Genomic DNA, 22,157 nt, shown 5'->3' with positions numbered 1-22,157 from the left:
ACTGGATGTCCCTTGGAGTTCCCTTCCAACCCTAAGATTCTAAGATATTATTATTATTATTATTATTATTATTATTATTATTATTATTATTACAGTAGAATCTCACTTATCCAACATTTTGGATTATTCAACGCATTTTGTAGTCAATGTTTTCAATACATCGTGATATTTTGGTGCTAAATTCCTAAATACTTTTTCTGTTAATTTTGTTGTAAAATGTGATGCTTTGGTGCTTAATTTGTAAAATCATAACCTAAGTTGATGTTTAATAGGCTTTTCATTAATCCCTCCTTATTATCCAACATATTTGCTTATCCACCGTTCTGCCGGCCCGTTTATTTTAGATAAGTGAGACTCTACTGTATTATTATTATTATTATTATTATTATTATTATTATTATTATTATTATGATGCAGGGACTGGATGGCCATCGGTCAGGAGGGATCGTGTTGAGTTTTCCTTTACAGCAGAAGGGGATTGGACTGGATGTCCCTTGGAGTTCCCTTCCAACTCTAAGATTCTAAGATAATATTATTATTATTATTATTATTATTATTATTCTGCAGGGACTGGATGGCCATCTGTCAGGAGGGATCGTGTTGAGTTTTCCTTTACAGCAGAAGGGGATTGGACTGGATGTCCCTTGGAGTTCCCTTCCAACTCTAAGATTCTAAGATATTATTATTATTATTATTATTCTGCAGGGACTGGATGGCCATCTGTCGGGAGGGGTGGGGTTGAGTCTCCCTTTATAGCAGAAGTGAGTTGGACTAGATGTCCCTTGGGGTTCCTCCCACCACAATGATTGGATGCAACCCATGGAACCCATGCCACAAAGTGTACTTCAGATCCTAAATTCAGGGGTGCAACTGCTTTCATTTGGTGTCCATCCATCCATCCATCCATCAATCCATCCATCACCCTGAGCTGCAGGGCAGGGGGGCATGTTAACCTTTGCCTCCCTAAACCAACTAACGGAGCAGAACTAACTCCTTGTCCTGATTTCAGAAGGGCCTTGGGGGCCTCCAAGTGCCTCCAGCATCAGGAGAGAAGCATTGCAAGCAAACGTCAGCAAACAAACAAACAAACAAACAAAGCGGGTCCCATTCTTTTCTATTTCAATAGCGTGGCACCCAAGGGAGAGACCTCCCTGGTCACACTTCAGAAGGGATTCTTCTCCCGGCTCATCCTTCCTTCCTTCTTTCCTTCCTTCCCTCGGATGCCTTTCTTGTTTGGAGAATAATTGGAAACAGGGGGCTTGCGCTTTATTATGCTTGCAAGGCCTGGGTTTTGTCACTGCCTGGACTGGGGCCCCGTGTTTGTTTAAGTTGCTCCCCATCCCGGCTCAGGAGTCCTTTCCCCCCAAAGGTTATCACATCGGGGCCTCTGCCAAAGGCATCTTCCTGGGAGAAGAGGGTCCCCACTCATTCCTCCTGCAACTTTGATGTTGCCTTTCATTAAGATCCCTGGCCTTTGGCCACTCGGCAAAACATAATAATAAAGGGAGGAGAGAGAGAGGCGGGAATCTGCTGCCTTGGCAGAAAAAGAGCCCCAGAAGAGGCCAAGCGCATGACATACAGATGCATTTATCACCGGCAGATGCTAAAAAGCGGGCGGAATTGGCCCAGTCACAGAGCCGAGAGTTTGGGGGAGAAAGAAAGAAAGAAAGGAAGAAAGGAAGGAAGGAGTTTTCAAATTGCTAGGTTGGCAGAAGCTGGGGCTAACAGCGGGAGCTTACTCCACTCCCTGGATTTGAACCACCAATCTTTGGGTCAGCAATTTCAGCAATCCACTGTGCCACCGGGGAATATTATTATTATTATTATTATTATTATTATTATTATTATTATTACCACCGCCATCTATTATTATTATTATTATTATTATTATTATTATTATTATTATTATTATTATTACCATCTATTATTATTATTACCACCATTATTACTATTATTATTATTATGACTATTATTATTACCACCATTTATTATTATTATTATTATTATTATTATTATTACCACCACAATCTATTATTATTATTATTATTATTATTACCATCACTATATATTATTATTATTATTACTACCATCTATTATTATTATCACCATCTATTATTATTATTATTATTATTATTATTATTATTACCAACATCTATTATTGCTATTATTATTATTATTATATTGTATGACACAGCAAACAAGATAGATATGCTGGATTTCGTATCACAAAATCACAAGTTGAACACTTCCCAACTGTGTGATGTATTTTCGGATGATGTGCGCAGATCCCAGTAGGGTGGCCTTTTGCAGTTGGCAGATCATAATAATAATAATAATAATTATTATTATCTACCACCACCACCATCATCTATGATTCTAAGCCTTGCCTGCACCTCCAGAAGCCATAGGGCGATCCATATGAAAATGAAACCGGTCCCAATTTTTAAATCACACAAAAAAGTATAAGAAGAAGGAAGAGATTTTAATAGGAAGTGCAGTCACCTTTGGGACCGGGGCCATCAATTGCAGGAAAGGCCCAGAGGCAAGCGCCTGTCCAGATCTTGCAGAGCTTCGAAGGAGGCCTTCTCCGTTACGTCCACCCACAGATTGTGCTTATGCCGCACCATCCAGAGGATCAGTCAAGAGATTGGCAGAGGTGCAGATGGACAAGACACACACACCCAGGCGCAGAGTCTGCTCCAGTTTCAGTCCTCGGTGGAGCTGTATCCCTCCTCCTCCTCCTCCTCTTCCTCATCCCTCGCTTCCCGATAAACGGCCGCCGCCTCCCCTTCGGGCTCATAGCGGCCCATCTTGACGCCCAGCCTTTGGGCCGCCAGCTTGGCCTGCGTTTCCTACACACAGCAAGAGAGAGAAGCAGATAATAATACTATAATGTAATGCAATACAATACTAATAACAATACAATATAATATTAATTACATATTATATATTACATGTAACATTGCAGTATAATGGGTATAGTACAATATAGCAATATATAATGCTAATATTATGCTATGCTAATAACGTAATATATTGTATGTATGTATAATTTGTAAGCCACTCTGAGTCCCCTTCAGGGTGAGAAGGGCGGGATATAAATGTAGCCAATGAATAAATAAATAAAATAATAATAAATTATTACTTTGTTATTGCAGGAGGGACATTATCCTGCAGCACATTTCGCTCTACCTTTGCAATGAGTAATAATAATAATAATAATAATAATAATAATAATAATAACAACTTTATTTTTATACCCTGCCTCTATCTCCCCAAAGGGAACTCAGGGCGGCTTACATGGGGCCAAGCCTGAATAAAAACAATAACAATATAAAACACAACAATAGACAAAAGACATGCACAATTATAAAAATTTAAACATTAGCCAATAAAAACAAATGACAAGAACTAATAAAAACATGGATTAAAACGGAGAGTATCTCCTCATTGCAAAATTCCTGGAGTAGAACAACTACCTTCATAGCAAGGACCGCACAATCAAGTAAGAAATAACCCTTGCAAAGCAGGAACATAATTTGTAATATATATATATATATAATATTATATTACATGTAATATTACTAATAATATTGCAATATAGTGGTACAGTACAATATAGTAATAATACAATGCTTATATTGTAGTATGCTAATAATATAATATATTGTATGTGTACATATAACTTGTAAGCTGCCCTGAGTCCCCTTTGCGGTGAGAAGGGTGGGATATAAATATTGCAAATTTATATTATTAATTAATTAATTAATTTTGTTGCCCAGTGTTGTAGAAACCGGGGAGACATTCAGAAGAGAACGGAGGAGAAGGACAATGGCTCACTCCTGTCCAAGCCTCCGTCGAGCCCTACCTCATACTGTTCCTTCTGCAGGATCTGAATGGCGATGGAGTCTTCGATGGGGATCAACTGGGAGGGCTGGTGGTGCAAAGGGGGCAACCGGGCTGCGGTGACGTCGTCCAAGTGCTGCCGGTCCCTGCGGCGCCTTTCCTCCGCAGACAGTGACGAAGAGAGACCTCCTCCGGGGGAAGAAACACCCGGCGAGCCATGGGAGGATCCGCTGGACTCTGCAGGCAACCTAGGAAAAAAGACAAAAATGTGAGATCTGCCTGGCAGGGAATTTGCATCAGCATCATCATCACCATGTTGCGGAGGAAATCATTGCTCTCTTCCAAAATCCACAAAAAAAGCTGCGTAGTAGAAGTAGCACACAAATGGAGTCTAATAACTAAGCCCGGGCTGTGGCGCAGGCAGGAGAGCAAGCCAGTGCAATTAACTGCAATGAATCACTCTGAGTTCGAGTTCGAGTTCGAGCCCTGCTCGGAGCCTATGTTTGTCTTGTCTTTGTTCTATGTTAAAAGGCATTGAATGTTTGCCTATATGTGTAATGTGATCCACCCTGAGTCCCCTTCAGGGTGAGAAAGAAGGGCGGAATATAAATGCTGTAAATAAATAAATAAATAACTATGGATTTTAAACTTGTGTCCTTTGTTTTAATCTCCGCCCTGTGCATTTTATAAAAATACCTTTTAATGTGTATATTTTATAGAACTATATCACATATAATATATTATTAATATATTATATTAATATATGAATATATATATTACATGCAATACTAATACTAATATTATAGTATGATGGTATAGTACAATATAGTAATATATAATGGTAATATTGTGCTATGCTAATAATATAATTTGTAAGCCGCACTGAGTCCCCTTCGGGGTCAGAAGGGCGGGATATAAATGTGGTAAATAAATAAATAATATGTGTGTTTATTTAAAAAATTATAATGTTTTCAATGTTTCTGTTTATGGAGTGTTTTTAAATGATAAAAATGGGCAAGACATTAAATTATGATTATGATTATCACTGTGCCATGACCCACCTTGAGCCATGAGAGGCAGGTAAGAAATTAAATTATTATTATTATTATTATTATTATTATTATTATTATTATTATTAATAATAATAATAATAACAATAAGAATTGCTCCCAAGGGTGTGTCTACAGTGTGGAATTAAGGCAGTTTGACATGGCTTTAACTGGCCAGGCTCAATGCTATACAATCGTGAAAGCTCTCACTCGGTGGGGCACCAACACCCTCGGGCAGAGAAGGCAGAAGACTTGGTAAAACTCACTGCAGCCCAATGATATGACTATTTCTACATGTGTGTTTCCAGTGACACTCACGCATTGGTTTTGAACCTGCTCCTCCGCGTTGCCACGGGGTTCTTTGCTCTCTCTTCCAGGACTTCAATGTAATGCGGAGTCTTGGGCGGCACGTTTGGAAAGTTTCGGAAAGGACTGGCATTGCTTCCGGCCTCCGGTCTCTTTCCTCCCGCAACAGAAAGCCTTTCAAAGGCGTCGCTTAATGTCCGACAGGTCTCGGGTCTCTCCAAGGCTTTCTCCTTCCCTTGAGGAAGGCCGGAGACGCCGACAGTCCCCTCCGAGAGCCCAGATGTGCTCCCAGGGCTTCCCTCTGGAGTCCACGCCCTTGGCTGGGCTTCCCTGCCAATGTCCTCAACGTCTTTGCGTCTGGAGTGGTCATGGATGGCATTAATGTCCGCTTTGGTGGCTCCTGTGGCCTCGTGCTGTTTCCGGAACTCCGACCGCACTGCCTTCAAGAGCCCGGCGGTTCTCTCCCGCTCCTCCTCGCCCGCAATGGCCGCCCTCAGCCTCTCCGCAAAATCAGAGATCTTTTTCCCTTTGTCCGGAAGCCGGGATATAAATTTCCTGGAATGGAAAGAAGTTCAAAATAATAGTTACCAATGATAATAATAATAATAATAATAATAATAATAATAATAATAGAAATACCTTTTAAAAGTGCTGTCTGTAACCCACCTTGGGTCCCCTTGGAGTAGAGAAAGGCAGGATATAAATATGGTAAATAAATAAAATAATAATAATAATAGAAATACCTTTTAAAAGTGCCGTCTGTAACCCACCTCGTGTCCCCTCAAGGTAGAGAAAGGCAGGATATAAATATGGTAAATAAATAAATAAATAAATAAATAATAATAATAGAAATACCTTTTAAAAGTGCCGTCTGTAACCCACCTCGTGTCCCCTCAAGGTAGAGAAAGGCAGGATATAAATATGGTAAATAAATAATAATAATAATAGAAATATCTTTTAAAAGTGCCGTCTGTAACCCACCTCGTGTCCCCTCAAGGTAGAGAAAGGCAGGATATAAATATGGTAAATAAATAATAATAATAATAATAGAAGTATCTTTTAAAAGTGCCGTCTGTAACCCGCCTTGTGTCCCCTCGGGGTAGAGAAAGGCAGGATATAAATATGGTAAATAAATATAATAATAATAATAATAATAATAATAATAATAATAATAATTGAAATGCCTTTTAAAAGTGCCGTCTGTAACTCGCCTTGGGTCTCTTCGGAGTAGAGAAAGGCAGGATATAAATATGGTAAATAATAATAATAATAATAGAAATACCTTTTAAAAGTGCCGTCTGTAACCCACCTTGGGTCCCCTTGGGGTAGAAAAAGGCAGGATATAAATATGGTAAATAAATAAAATAATAATAATAAATATTTTTCAAAGCATTATGGGATGGTCCAGTATGGGGTAAGGGTCACTTTCAAGCAACCAGAAAGGACATTTATCCACATAAATAAACACAGTAAGACAATAAAACAGGAGTTAATACAGCAGTAATAATATCAATCAATCAATCAATCAATCAATTGCCCAGTCCATTGTATGATTTCATTGCTGTGTTTTATCATGTGTTTTATAATGACTGTGATTTTATTTTATGCCTTTTAATTTTATTTGTGTGTTTTTTGTATTTGATACCACTGTATGCTTGTTTTATATCTGTGAGCCGCCCCGAGTCCCTGCGCGGAGATGGTGGCGGGGTATAAATAAAGTTTTATTTTATTATTTATTATTATTATCCAGTATCTCTTGACCATCATGAGTACTAAGAGCCCCCAGTTGATCCTATGGGCTAAACCCTTGTGCCGGCAGGACTGCTGACCTGGAGGTTAGGAGCCCTCAGATGGCGTAGTGGACTCCTGTTGCTCCTGACACGGAAAAAAAACAAAAACCTGGAGGTTGCCGGTTCTAATCTGGGAGAGCGCGGATGAGCTCCCGTCTGTCAGCTCCAGCTCCCCATGCAGGGACATGAGAGAAGCCTCCCTCCCTCCCACAAGGATGCTAAAAACATAAAATATCTGGGCAACGTCCTTGCAGACGGCCAATTCTCTCACACCGGAGAGTGGGCTTCCTCACCGGTCTCCCAGCAGCCTCTCCTGCCGCCTCAGCTTCTCCCGCAGCTCCGGGAGGCTCTCTCCGTCGGCGAGCGGGCCCTCCGCCGCCGCCATGCCCGGACTCGAACCCGGACCGGGACCCGCACCGCCCGGCGCCGAAGCCAGGAAAGCGCCGAAACGCCAGCACTTCCGGCTTGGACGGTGGGCGCCGCCCTCTTGGGCCGGAAGCGCGCTACGGCGGCCCCGCTGGGACAGATGAGAGAGAGGATTGGCCCAAACGAACGAGTGTCTAGATCCAGAGATGGGAGTCATGGTGCCTCTCTCTTCTCTTCTCTTCTGCCTTGGTCAGAACACCTGGAATCAGGCTGTGTCCCAATCAGGGCACTGCAGTTGAGTCCAAGATGGATTGGGTCCAGAGGAAGAGGGAGGCTCAAAGGATCCGGGGTCTGGAGAACAAGAATCCCCAGGAGGAGCGGCTTAAAGACCTGCAGGAGAGAAGGCGGAGAGAGAGGAGGCAGGAGGAGGGCCAGGGATCACAGAGGTGAGGGAAAGGAAGGCCTAGGGAGGCCCAGCTTCTGCCAAGCTGCTGGTTGATTGATATTGATTAATAATAATAATAATAATAATAATAATTTTATTTTTATACCCCACCACCATCTCCCCAGAAGGACTCGGGGCAGCTCACAGATATAAAACAAGCATTTATATATTATATTATTAGATTATATTAGTATTGTATTATTAATATATACAGTACTAATAACATAATAATAACCCTTTACCTATTATTAATATATATTATATTAATATATATTATTATATTACTATTTAACAATAATAATAATTTTATTTTTATACACCGCCACCATCTCCCCAGGGGGACTCAGGGCGGCTCACGGATATAAAACAAGCATACAGTGGTATCAAATACAAAAAACACACAAATAAAATTAAAAGGCATAAAATAAAATCACAGTCATTATAAAACACAGCAATAAAACCATACAATGGACTGGGCAATTGATTGATTGATTGATATTATTACCGTTGTATTAACTCATGTTTTATTGTCTTACTGTGTTTTATTTTTTGTATATTGTGAAATGTATTTCTGCTGTTGTTTTTGTAAATTAATAATAATAATAATAATAATAATAATAATAATAATAATAATAATGTTTATTTATATCCTGCCACCATCTCCCCCGGAGGGGACTCAGGACGGCTCACAGAAATATCAGATACAAAACAAAACAATGTACAGTACATCAATAAACAATAACATACACCAATTATAATATTTAAATATTAACAAAAAAAATGAAACACACCTACTAAAAACATAGAATTAAAAACAGTGAGGTTGTCATGGTAGATTAGCAAATTAAATTATGCTGGTCGGGCCTTGCCTGCATATGAGCCGCCCCAAGTCCCTGTGGGGAGATGGTGGTGGGGTATAAATAAAGTTATTATTATTATTATTATTACTACTACTATTATTATTATTGTAGATCAATATGTACCGCTCTGGCAGGAAGGTAACAGTGCCTGTGCGTCTATGGACAAGCAGTGGAAAGGAGATTCCTCCCGAACATGAGGAAGAACTTCCTCACCGGGAGAGCTGTTCAGCAGTGGAACTCTCTGCTGCAAATTATGGTGGAGGCTCCTTCTTTGGAGGCTTTGAAGCAGAGGCTGGATGACCATCTGTTGGGGGTGCTTTATAATATTATTGTTATTATTATTATTATTATTATATTATAATATATTATTATTATTATTATTATTATTATCATCTTAGACACTTGGGAAGTGTTTGACTTGTGATTCTGTGAAACGAAATCCAGCATATCTTTCTTGTTTGCTGTGTCATACAATAATAATAGTAATAATAATAATAATAAGAAGAAGAAGAAGAAGAAAAAGAAGTTTATTTTTATATCCTGTCCCATCTCCACGAAGGGACTTGGGGCGGCTCACATGGGGCCAACAACATACAATAAAATACATAATAAAATACAATAAAATAATAATAAAATAGAATAAAATATTGAATGCGACCTTCCTGCTTCTTGGCAGAACGGGGTTGGACTGGATGGCCCTCCACCCAGGTCTCTTCCAATGCTCGGAGTCTATGGACGAGAGCCAGGCGACTTCTCTGCAGATGCCTTCTCTCTGCCATCTTTATGGTGACTCGCACTCAACACTTGCAAACCCAGCTCGCTCATTGCACCCTTTCACACTTGGTGGACAGACAATGGTTCTCTAGGTATATTATAAACTCTGCTTGCTTGACTACTGTCAGATCCTCCGAAGATGCCAAGAGACACAGATGGAGGTGAAACGTCAGGAAAAAATACTGCTAGAGCACATTGGCCTGGAAGCCACGCAACAACACCCCAATAATAAGAGCAGTGGCAGCGATGACGGATGCCCCATAAACACTCCCTTGGCGCCAGGCATGTGCCCATATCGCCCACAAATAGGGCACTCGTACAGGAAGGAATGGGTGCCTCCCAGGCGCAAAGCCCACGCTCGCATCTGTTCTGGGAGGCGCCGTGGTTGCGAGGCTGGTGGAGACTCAAGCAGGCAAAGAGTCACAAAGACAAGGTTTCTGGAGGGATTCTCAGGATCCTCCGTCTCCTCCTTGTTCCTTCCTGAAGGACTCACTGAAAAAAGGTGAGGGGCCACCCTACCCTGCAGACCTCTTTGTCTTGCTGTAAATCAGCAGATTCTTCTCCCAGTTTGCAGGGAAACACCACTTGGAAGCATTTATCAGGATCCCTGAAGCTGTATGTAACAGGTGATAACATTTGAAGCATCAAATGCTTCAAATATGCATTGAAATAGTCCCAGATTCATCATTCTCACTGAACCAGGCACCATATTGTGTGGTACGTTACTTTATTGAATATTTAAATAGTGCAAATTCATAAAACACGGACTGCTTACAATGCAGTCAAATGCAAACTCACAGAGAGAGGCCTTTGCAGCATCTTCAGGCTGGCAGTTTGAAATCACAAGGTTTTCCCCCCTCGTTTAATTCATTCATACAATGCTAAATGTCCTTTTATTTTTGACGAAAACATATGCTCTTTCTTCCCCTTTAACACATACATACAATGCTAAATGTCCTTTTATTTTTCACATAAATATACGCCCTTTCCTCCCCTTTAATTCATACATACAATGCTAAATGTGTTTTTATTTTTGACAAAAACATATGCTCTTTCCTCCCCTTTAACACATACATACAATGCTAAATATCCTTTTATTTTTGACGAAAACATATGCTCTTTCCTCCCCTTTAACACATACATACAATGATAAATGTCTTTTTATTTATGCCTGTTCCTCCCCTTTAACTCGTGCATACAATGCTAAATGTCCTGTTATTTTTCACAAAAATTTACGCCCTTTCTGCCTATTTTTGATGAAAATATACGCCCTTTCCTCCCCTTTAACTCATGCATACAATGTTAAATGTCCTTTTATTTTTCACAGAAATATACACTCTTTCCTCCCCTTTAACTCATACATACAATGCTAAATGTGCTTTTATTTTTGATGAAAACATATGCTCTTTCCTCCCCTTTAACACATACATACAATGAAAATGTCCTTTTATTTATGCCCGTTCCTCCCCTTTAACTCGTGCATACAATGCTAAATGTCCTTTTATTTTTCACAAAAATATACGCCCTTTTTGCCTATTTTTGACGAAAATATACACTCTTTCCTCCCCATGTATAACTCATGCATACAATGCTAAATGTCCTTTTATTTTTCACCAAAATATACGCCCTTTCCTCCTCTTTTAACCCATACATACAATGCTAAAATATATTTTGAGGAGTAACATAGACCTTCAAGCCGTTACGTGGCACTAAATATAACATATAATTTAGCAAAATGTAAAACGAAGCTGTTAATACGAAGGATGATTAGAATATATTTCCATAGAGTAACATTCAGGGAAATAGATATAGGTTAGAAGTCAGACTCTCCGGAGCAGGCATGGGCAAACTTCGGCCCTCCGGGCGTTTTGGACTTCAACTCCCACAATTCCTAACCGCCTACCGGCGGTTAGGAATTGTGGGAGTTGAAGTCCAAAACGCCCGGAGGGCCGAAGTTTGCCCATGCCTGCTCCGAAGAAAGAGGCTCGGAAGGGTCAGTGGTGAGACTGACATGAATCAGCTGCTTCTTTCCATAAGGCTGAATGGTCTTTTCATCCATGGGTTGCAACGTCTTTGCAGTTTTAGAAATGGCGCTGACCTTTCTGGCAAGGCTTCCTCCTCAAAGTTATGACCTGAAGTCCAAATGGTAGTGATGAAGGTTCCTTCACAGTTTGGATAAGGACACTAAGGCTCACTTGCAGGGCCTCCTTCTGTGTCCCCCACTATGGTCCTTTCCGTGGGTGAATGAGAGGGGATGATGGGCCTCAATGGCGCCCGCTGCCTCGAGGAATACTCCCAGACCCGCGTGAACGGGGAGTAGCTCCGGGCCGGCTTCGACGCATCGCAGGCCTGGCCGCTGCTGCTGTCCTCCGGGCTGTCAAGGAAGAAAGAAAGAAACAACAGCAGGGGTTAATTACTGTAATTAACTGTATTGATTCAAATCTAATGCTCACCTTTCACATCATATGGGAGTTTCCTCTATGCTGACGATCATGCCATCACCGCTCAAGCAGGGAACTTTGGAACGGTTGGACAGAAGCTCTCCAAAGCTTTAGGGTGCAATACAATATAATACTAATAATAATACAATATAATATATATTACATGTAATATTACTAATAATATTACAGTATAGTGGTATAGTTCAATATAGTAATACATAATGCTAATGTTGTGCTATACTAATAATATAATATATTGAATGTACATATAATATTGATCATAATATTGTAATACAATATAATGCTAATAATAATACAATATAATATTAATTATATATATATATTACATGTAATATTACTAATAATATATTGGATAAGTGAGACTCTACTGTATAGTTCAATATAGTAATATATAATGCTAATACTGTGCTATGCTAATAATATAATATATTATTATATTATATTAATAGCATATTACATTATATAATAATATATATACATATAATTTGTAAGCCGCTCTGAGTCCCCTTTGGGGTGACAAGAGTGGGAGATAAATGTACGAATGAATAAACAAATATTTCAGGTAAAGCCAGCTGATCCCTTATCCATCTAAATGCAGAGGACAGATAATAATAATAATAATAATAATAATAATAATAATAATAATAATAATAATAACAACAACAACACCAAAAACCTCTTCCTGTTTTATCCTGCAAGGTGCCAATTGCATATAATAATAAGGGAGGAGAAGGCCACCTTTCCCGGCCACCCCCCCCCCCCAAAACAGATCCTATTCCTCTGCCTTGAGGGCTTTTGGAGTTTTCCGCCCACCACACAACCCACCCCCAAACCATTAATTAGGGCTTGCTTATAATAAAAATACAAACAGGAAAAATAAAATAAGCCCATCAGGGCCATAAAGGAGCGGCCTGGGAGGCGCAAAGAGGCGCTTGGGCACTCGGGGGTGTTTTCCAGGAAACGCCCCATAAACAGCCGTTCAGGTTCCGTCATAACCGTAGTAATAACCGTTCCCCGTTGACGCTTAATTGTAATGGGAGGGAACGGCCCTAATTGGGTCGGTTGGTGGGTCCGCTTTAGGGACGGGGCTCGGGAGGAAGGTCCTTCAGGCAAATCACGGCCCAGCGGAGGAGCCACCAAAGTGCCCGCTTGTACCTCACAGGAAGGTCGCTCCCCACTGCCACGTCCCTGGTTTCCACGTCCGGCCTCGACTGGGTCTCCATCAGGTAATCCAAACGGTCCTGCAGCTCTTTGTTCTGAAACACAGCACAACTCTGGTCAGGATGGTGGGATGGGGAGTTCTGTATTATGTACCGGTCTTAAGTACACCACTTTGAGTCCCATTCGTGGGAGAAAAGCGGGAGAAAACTAAATAAATTATTAAATAAATTATTATTATTAATTAATTATTAAATAAATTATTATTATTATTATTATTACAGTGGGTGCACATGTTAAAAGCTGCATGGATGAAGACGGAACGAAAAAAATGGCTGGAGGAAATTTGGAATGGACAACCAGGAGCAGCCTTAAAGAAAGTTTGGGGTAGTAGTAATAATAATCTATATATATATAAAAGAGTGATGGAATCCTGGCAACCGACAAAACAATAAAACTAAACACCCCACAACCTCGAAAATTGATAGCACAACCCCTCATCCATGCCTCTAGGTTGATACAACAAAAAGAGAAGAAAAATAAAGTCCTAATTAGAGGGAGAGGAATAATTGTTTTTATCCAATTGCTGCCAGTTAGAAGGCTAAGCTCTGCCCACTTGGTCTCCTAGCAACCCACTCAGCCCAGGGGACAGGCAAAGTTAGACCACACTTAGGCCTGATCCACACTGCCTATAAAATACAGACACCACCAGACAATGCCACAGCAACGTGTGGCCGGGCACAGCTAGTAATAATAATAATAAGTCGAACACTTCCCACAGTCCTAGACACTTGGGAAGTGTTCGACTGGTGATTTTGTGAAACGAAATCCAGCATATCTATCTTGTTTGCTGTGTCATACAATAATATAATAATAATAATAATAATAATAATAATAATAACTTTATTTTTCTATCCTGCCTCCATCTCCCCAAAGGGACTCGTGGCGGCTTAGACAGGGCCAAGCCCAAGAACAAATAATAAGCAAAGTAAAATACATATAAAATACAGCATATGCAACTGGATAAAACACATTAAAACCAAATAATACAATATAATAATAGTAAAAACCAACCTAAAACATGATGAAATGATAAAACATGATAAAATGTTTTTTAGAGCCCACACATCTGAGGACATAAAAAATAGTCCTGGATACAAATCTAACTGAATATCGGAAATATGTTACATATTACACACTAATGAAGTTGACTGTTGGATACATTCATATGTATCGGACAGAAACGGCTTCTTTATTTACTCAAGGTGTTTATAACCAACATAAAAACAGAAACCTCAAATGTTACAAGGAAACAAATTAATCGGCTGAAACAGTGTCAAAATGTGAAGATATTTGAAGGTTACTTCTAGTTTACTTCTAGTTGCAATACTTGCCTCTCCTTCGAGGAAAGAGATTTTCTCCAAAAGCTGTACTATAAACAGTTCCTTTTGTTTCATCTTCCTCTTTTGCAGCTCAATCTATGAAGAAAGGAAAAAAGAAAGAAGGAAAATGATATCAGTTGATTAATGAATTCGGAGCATGAACGCTGGAAGAAACCTCACCCGTACTGCATCGCGTAATAGTCGCACCCTCTTTTGGGGGGGTTGGGAAAATTGGTATTTTTGTGGTCCTCACATAATAGTCGCAACCCTATTTGAGGCTTATTCTCCCTCTCTTCTCCAAAGGCAAGGGAGCTTTAAAGTCTCTGGAGCGCCACCAATTTTGCCGACCTCAAAGCGGAGATGAGACTATTACACGATGAAATAGGAGTGAGATTTCAAGCTGCCTTAAAGCCTTGGAGGGAGGAAGGAAGGAAGGAAGGAAGGAAGGAAGGAAGGAAGGAAGGAGGCAGGAGAGAAGAGTGGAGCTCCAGAGGGGCTGCGGTGGTACAGCTGCAGTAAAAGCTGCTGACCGGAGGTCTGGCAGTTCGAAGGCGCAAGTTGCAGTGAGCTCCCACTGTCAGCCCTAGCTTCTGTCAATCTAGCAGTTCAAAAGCATGCAATGTGAGTAGATCAATGGGTACCATTCCAGAAGGCCTTTGATGATTGATCCTTGTAGGATCGAATTACTTGCCTACTAAGCAATAGACCCTCAGGTATGTTTTCTCAGGATTACACGTAGCACTTTAATTACTACACCAGCTGTGTAATTACCCCTCCCTGATGACTTGACATTTTTTCTGCACCTTGGCCCAGATCTTTTGATCCAACTCATGATTCTAACATTATTTTGTATATTGACCTTTTATGACTGTTTTTATCCATGTTTATGTTTTATTGTTGGCTGATTTATTTATTGTTTTTGTTTTGATTTTGTGCTGTGGTGTCCGGGCATAGCCCCATGTAAGCCGCCCCGAGTCCCTTTGGGGAGATGGGGCGGGGTATAAGAATAAAGTTATTATTATTATTATTATTATTATTATTATTATTATTATTATTATTATTACCACCTCGGTGGGAACGTAAAAGGGTGCTCCATGCAGGCATGCTGGCAAAATAGATCGGAAATGTCTATGGTATCAGAGCTCTCACGCAGGCACACACGGGAAGGGACAGAGAGAAAAAGATAGGAAGTAGAGGGCTATTTATCTCAGTCTCTGCTGTCTGATGCAATCCAAGTTTAACCCTTTACACACTGGCATAGTAAGCAGCACACAGTGTATGATGCAATCTCCAGCACACATTGCACAACCATGACTCAATTACATTTAAGCAACTCTATATACAATCATTCCCACTTTAACATATGGACAACAGGCTCCTCGGCATGGAAAAATGGAAGAAGAGCCTCTCCCCATGGCCAGAGTTGGAAAAGGGGAAGGCCTTTACCTTGTATGTATATTATATTGTATGCCATTGTGTTAAAAGGCATTGGATCAGCCCCCAAATGGCTCTGCAGTCCAAAACAAACACAAACAGAGCTGTTTGTTTGAGGCTGGGTCATTCCTCCATTATTAACAAGCAAACAACAGAAACTGGAGAATCAAAGGTAGATTTTTTCCTTGCGTAATAGTCGCACCCCGTTTGTGATGAAAAGGGGGAAGTGTGACTATTATGCGATGAAATGCGCTATTTCCTTCATACCGTGTTTCCTCAAAAATAAGACAGTGTCTTATATTAATTTTTGCTCCCAAAGATGCGCTAGGTCTTATTTTCAGGGGATGTCTTATTTTTCCATGAAGAAGAATTCACATTTATTGTTGAACAAAAAAAAAAGAACATTTATTATATACTGTACAGTAGTTGTCATCACAAACCAGCATAATGTGGAGCCGGACTATGGCGCAGGCTGGTGAGCAGCCAGCTGCAATAAATCACTCTGACCAAGAGGTCATGAGTTTGAGGCCAGTCCATGTCAGGGTGAGCACCTGACAATTAAAAATAAAAAATAGCCCCTGCTCGTTGCTGACCTAGCAACCTGAAAGATAGTTGCATCTATCAAGTAGGAAATAAAGGTACCACTTATAAAGTGGGGAGGCTAATTTAACCAATTTACAACTCCATAAAAAATCATCCAGCCAACGTTGGAATGAGGAAGTGCCATCACAGTGGATGATGAAGCAGCTGCTCCCCCTGTGGCCGGAATCGAACATCCCCTCAGGAGACGGTTAAATTGCCTCTGCGTCTGTCTCTGTTCTATGTGTATATAGGCATTGAATGTTTGCCTTATATGTGTACAATGTGATCCGCCCTGAGTCCCCTTTGGGGTGAGAAAGAAGGGCGGAATATAAATACTGTAAATAAATAATTAAATAACCAGACAAACTGTGAATCCTATCAAGAATTTCTTGTTACTACCACTATTTCCATGTACAACAATCTAGGATATGTACATTTACCGATCGTGCATGCTCTGGTGTTCTGTTTGGCGGGCATGCTTCCAAACAAAAACTTTGCTAGGTCTTACTTTTGGGGGAGGCCTTATATTTAGCAATTCAGCAAAACCTCTACTAGGTCTTATTTTCTGGGGATGTCTTATTTTAGGGGAAACAGGGTAGATGAGAAGCAATGATGCGGCCAAAGGCAAAAGCAAGGCCAGGTCTGAGCTGGGGATCTTTGGGAAATGGGATGAATTCCTAAAGCAAGACGGGGTTCCTTCGCCAGAGGAATGAGCCCCGGATGCAGATTTTCACCCCCGTTTTGGCCCCGTGGGAACCCGGCTTCTCCTTGCGCCACGTTTATATGCCATCTGCCCCTCATATTGTTCATGGAAAAGTGTGCCCACTAAAATTCCTTGTTTGGGGAAATAAATTTAACAACATTGTAGGCCTCGGGCCAAAGAAAATAATAATAAATCGCTATTTTTTATGATGGTCGCCATAAGAAAGCCATTAAAAAGATTTGGGGCAATATAAACAGGAATTTTCTATAAAGCGCGCACTCAATTAAAGAGATTCCTCAATGGCTCTCGCCTTGGCCTGTAAACGTGGCGAAATAAACAAGGGCAAAAATAGAGCGAAGGGGCCGAATCTTTAATAAACACACAGTGAAAAAGAGTTCGTTATTCAAAATAAACGAGGTTCCCATCTCATTCTGCCCTTGCGCTGCATCCACTTGCATTAAAAGGTTTTTTTTTCAATATTTCCATGGGACTATAAACTTAGATGCTTAGTTCAATTAATCAATCCACTGTTGAGAAAAAAAAATAATAATTCCACATTTAATGTTTATATTCTAAAGTATATCAGTTGTTTCTTTAGAAATAAAGAGTTCCATCCGATGCAAAGCCAATGACTAAAACAATGGGAAACAGCTTCCAAGAATTACAAAATGTTTATTAAAATAATGGAGCAACAACAACAAGGATGCTACATACGAATGCTTTGACGAGTAAACCCAAGAGCGAATGCTGCGTAAGACAAAATATCGTCCTCAAAACCCCTTTCCATTGTTTTGGATAAAGCGTTTGAAAGGGTCGGATTAAATGCCTACCAGTCTTTACAGAGACTTTGAAAAGAATCAGAATCAACACACATATGGTATAACATTGAAGGATATTGCTGAATTTAAGAATAAGGCTGTCCAGGGCAAGAGAATGTAAATTTGGGCACTTTGGTACAGAATACAAACAATTACGATTAATTTATTGGATTATTATGAATATATTAATATTAATGTTCATGCCCTTTTCCTGATTCTGTTGACTACATAAAACCATAGGTTTTTGGAAGAGGCTTCCTCAAGGGCCTTCCTGCCATGCTTTCATATTATTATTATTATTATTATTATTATTACAGTAGAGTCTCACTTATCCAAGCCTCTGGATTATCCAAGCCATTTTTGTAGTCAATGTTTTCAATATTTTGCTGCTAAATTTGTCAATACAGTAATTACTACATAGCATTACTGCCTATTGAACTTCTTTTTCTGTCAAATTTGTTGTATGACATGATATTTTGGTGCTTAATTTGTAAAATCATCACCTAATTTGATGTTTAATAGGCTTTTCCTTAATCCCTCCTTATTATCCAAGATATTCGCTTATCTAAGCTTCTGCTGGCCCGTTTAGCTTGGATAAGTGAGACTCTACTGTATTATTACCGTGTTTCCCCGAAAATAAGACAGTGTCTTATATTAATTTTTGCTCCCAAAGATGTGCTAGGTCTTATTTTCAGGGGATGTCTTATTTTTCCATGAAGAAAACTTCACATTTATTGTTGAACAAAAAAATGAGCATTTATTATATACTGTACAGTAGTTGTCATCACAAACCAGGAGAACCAGACAAACTGTGAATCCTATCAAGAATTTCTTGTTACTGCCAATATTTCCATGTACAACAAACACTCTATGGTACGTACATTTACCAATCCAGCCTGCTCTGGTGTTCTGTTTGGTGGGCATGCTTCCAAACAAAACCTTTGCTAGGTCTTACTTTCCGGGGAGGCCTTATATTTAGCAATTCAGCAAAACCTCTACTAGGTCTTATTTTCTGGGGATGTCTTATTTTAGGGGAAACGGGGTATTATTAGGGATGATGGATGCAACGTTCAACGAAATAGTCATGGCTTAGAAAGGTCAAGGCAAAAATGGCTCCAGGGATGGCAACAGCAGAATAAAATTTGAAATGATGTGCTTCTAACACGAATAAAGGAAAAACAAGTGGAGTTAGACAGTCATCCAAACTAAATGGGAAAGCACTTGGCATCTTGTTCTGCGTACACTTTTGGCCTTTTTTCTGGTCCATCATTTCCTCGGTTTCGTCGTCTCCAAAGACATTAAAGGTACATCTCTTGTTTTCCCCCCCCCCTCCTTCCAGGTGAGCCCTCTCCTCCTGATTTTCCCACACGTTGCAAAGCAAGTCCATTATCATTGGGAGAGGGGTGAACGTGTCTCCATTTGTGGGGGTCACAGACCAATTCCTTCCAGCCCTTTTCTCTCCTTTTCCAGTGGCCGTTTTCCAGGATCTTGGGCAGAAAAAAAGCCTTTTCCAGTCCATGAGTCTTGGGGAAAGCAATACCTGATAGAAGCCAAGCCCCTCAGGGATGTCAACACCCCCCAAACACACACAAAGAAGAGTTCCTTCTCCTTGTCGTACCAATGCTAGCCAATGCATTCATTCATTCACGGATCCCTTTAACATAGCATTGCTAGCGTTCCCGTTGCATCCGTCCGTATAGATCCTGCGTGGCGCTTTCCCCCGGAGAAATTCCTCCGACTGTTTCCATTTAGATTTACGGCCAGGGCTTAATCTCCCTCCGGTGCCCTTTGAAAACCCCAGGCTACATCATCCACATAAAACCTTCGGCTCAAATTGTCGTGGCGCTGAGTTGTTTCTTTTACAGGAACGATATTTCCTGACAGCTTTACAGCGGAGCGTTATGGCCGCGCCATAAGTGCCTCGCTAATAGTTTCGGAGGAATATATTGCAGAGGCCTTGGGATTTGAATCAACAGCCAAGGGAAGGAGCGAGGAGCAGCCGCAGAAGTTACGGAGAGCCACACCGACAAAAGCATCCGGTTTTAGTCTCCTCAGTGTCATGGATCCATTGAGCCCACGGACAGGTCTTTGTCTTCAATTGCTCAGTTCCATAGCGATGGATACTCGGTGAGTCCCGATGGAGAGCGTGATCCAAGCGACGATGTTCCTCTTCGACGTCTGGGTTTCCAGGGAAGTCCAGGCATCAGGATCCCATCGGGAATGATCCGGAGGAGATCCATGTGCAAAGGCCACCCTTCCTCATCGTCCAATGAATCTGAGACTAAATGTGTGGAACAGCTCATGGGCCATGACCTAGGAACAGCGTAATCAGTGCGTTAGGGCGGCCTTGTTGCAAACCCTTCCTACGTATGCGCCGCAAATAAAGACTCTTCCATTTGGAAGCCACGCTTTCTTTCTCTGACTTTTTCCAGGCTCGCTCTGTCGCTCCCCCGCAACCATCCATTAATGCCACAATTAAACAAGAAATGACCCTTTCAAACCAGGAACAGAACGTTTCTCACATGTTACAACCTAATGTTAGTCATACTAAATGTTTGATTTATGTATTTAAACTTCTATTTTTGTTATTTTTGAGTTGTTCGATAAGTACACTTGATGTTGCTCATTTTATTGTTTATGATTTGATCAGTCTGTTATGTTTTCTAATGTATGGTTGGCATTTTGCCATTATGTTGTAAACCACTTTGAGTCCCCCCAGGGGTGAGAAAAGTGGTATATAAATGCAGTAAATAAATAAATAATAATAAATAAATAAATACCCATCAGGATGCCACTGTCAGTGAGCCCATCTCTCTCTCTGTCTACGAAACCTTGTGCCTTTCTTTCAACATGCAATTATTTCTTTGGGGCGACACCTGGCAAAGCCCTCAGAGATCTTACTCACTCCTGTAACTCGTTTGTCAAGCTTGTTCTCTGTTTCTCTGGTTCCTTCCAATGGCATGTTACGCATTTACTACGCTGTACAAACACAAATGCTCGGCGTATTAACCACAAATTGTGTGTCGCTCAATAGTATCAAAGGGTTGCTGTTTTGCGCCATCAAGTCGTTTCCGACTCATAATGGCCTCTGCCTTATTCCGAGGCTGAGAGTGTGTGACTTCCTGCCTAAAGGCCGAGCAGGATTCGAACCCTGAGGAAGGGAACCTGAACTTCGAGCTTTCAAAGAAAGGAACGCTTCTAGCACAAGACAAGAGATAAATTTTCAGGGAAACAGACCGTGCAAAACCTCCAAAAGAGGAACCAAACAGAGGCGAGGAGAGGTCATTTGCTTACAATCATGGCATTTGCTTATCATCATTCTTGAATACAACAAACAACAAATGTAAACTTTGTGGAAACATGGCTGCTTTTCTTTTTCATAAGACTTTTACAAGCCTTGATTCCAGTTTTTCTATGGCAGAACAAGAAATTTAGCTAGGTAAAATGGGGTTTCAATGGGTTTTAACTATTGATTTTAATACTGTTAATGTATAATTCTATTTTAATGTTTGGACATTTGGAAGGTTTACATGATATTGTATTGGTTTTATTGTGAGCGACTTTGAGTCTTTTTCTTAGAGAGATAAAGCGGGATACAAATAGTAATAATAATAATAATATATAATAATATAATACATCACACATTCCAAGACAATTGGGAAGTGTTTGACTTGTGATTTTGTGATACGAAATCCAGCATATCTATCTTGTTTGCTGTGTCATACAATAATAATAATAATAATAATAATAATAATAATAATAATATAATACATCACACATTCCAAGACACTTGGGAAGTGTTTGACTTGCGATTTTGTGATACGAAATCCAGCATATAGATCTCGTTTGCTGTGTCATACTCTGTTTTTGTGTCAATAATAATAATAATAATAATAATAATAATAATAATAATAATAATAATAATAATAATAAATGTGCATTTTAAAATGTTTCTCGTTAACATGACCTTCCAGGTGTTAAAATCCTGCTTCCAGGCCCAGCCCCCCTTCCGATTCAAGGGCACAAACCCACCTCCTCGACCATGTGCTTGACCTTCTTCTGCTGACAAAGGACCATGTCGTCGAGGTGCCGGATTCGCTCCTGCAAGCTGGACGCGGCTTCCTCCAGTTCATGGGACCTGGAACAAAGGGACGGACAGGGGCACGGCATGAGATATAAGAG

The 22,157-nt window shown here is 40.4% G+C and overlaps 1 protein-coding gene and 1 long non-coding RNA gene across 2 annotated transcripts in view; one reads left to right on the top strand and one right to left on the bottom strand.

The window, feature by feature from the left end:
• Window positions 1-2,463: 2,463 nt before the first annotated feature.
• myzap (myocardial zonula adherens protein) overlaps window positions 2,464-22,157 on the bottom strand; it is a 38,765-nt gene continuing 19,071 nt past the window's right edge. Inside the window, exons 10-15 of the mRNA XM_062963423.1 lie at window positions 22,008-22,113; window positions 14,451-14,534; window positions 13,054-13,154; window positions 5,214-5,756; window positions 3,869-4,094; window positions 2,464-2,852 (exon numbers count right to left, since the gene is read on the bottom strand). Of these exons, the coding sequence (XP_062819493.1) occupies window positions 2,706-2,852; window positions 3,869-4,094; window positions 5,214-5,756; window positions 13,054-13,154; window positions 14,451-14,534; window positions 22,008-22,113 (1,207 nt within the window). The 3' untranslated portion in view covers window positions 2,464-2,705. The remainder of the gene's footprint in view (window positions 2,853-3,868; window positions 4,095-5,213; window positions 5,757-13,053; window positions 13,155-14,450; window positions 14,535-22,007; window positions 22,114-22,157) is intronic.
• On the top strand, window positions 7,681-15,610 carry LOC134293981 (uncharacterized). The gene is made up of 2 exons (XR_010000950.1): window positions 7,681-7,803; window positions 13,341-15,610. It is a non-coding gene; the product is annotated as an uncharacterized LOC134293981 (long non-coding RNA).

The sequence above is a fragment of the Anolis carolinensis genome, unplaced genomic scaffold (genome assembly GCF_035594765.1).
Source record: "Anolis carolinensis isolate JA03-04 unplaced genomic scaffold, rAnoCar3.1.pri scaffold_11, whole genome shotgun sequence".
NCBI classification, from domain to species: Eukaryota; Metazoa; Chordata; class Lepidosauria; order Squamata; family Dactyloidae; genus Anolis; species Anolis carolinensis.
This window is presented reverse-complemented; position numbering and strand designations above follow the sequence as displayed.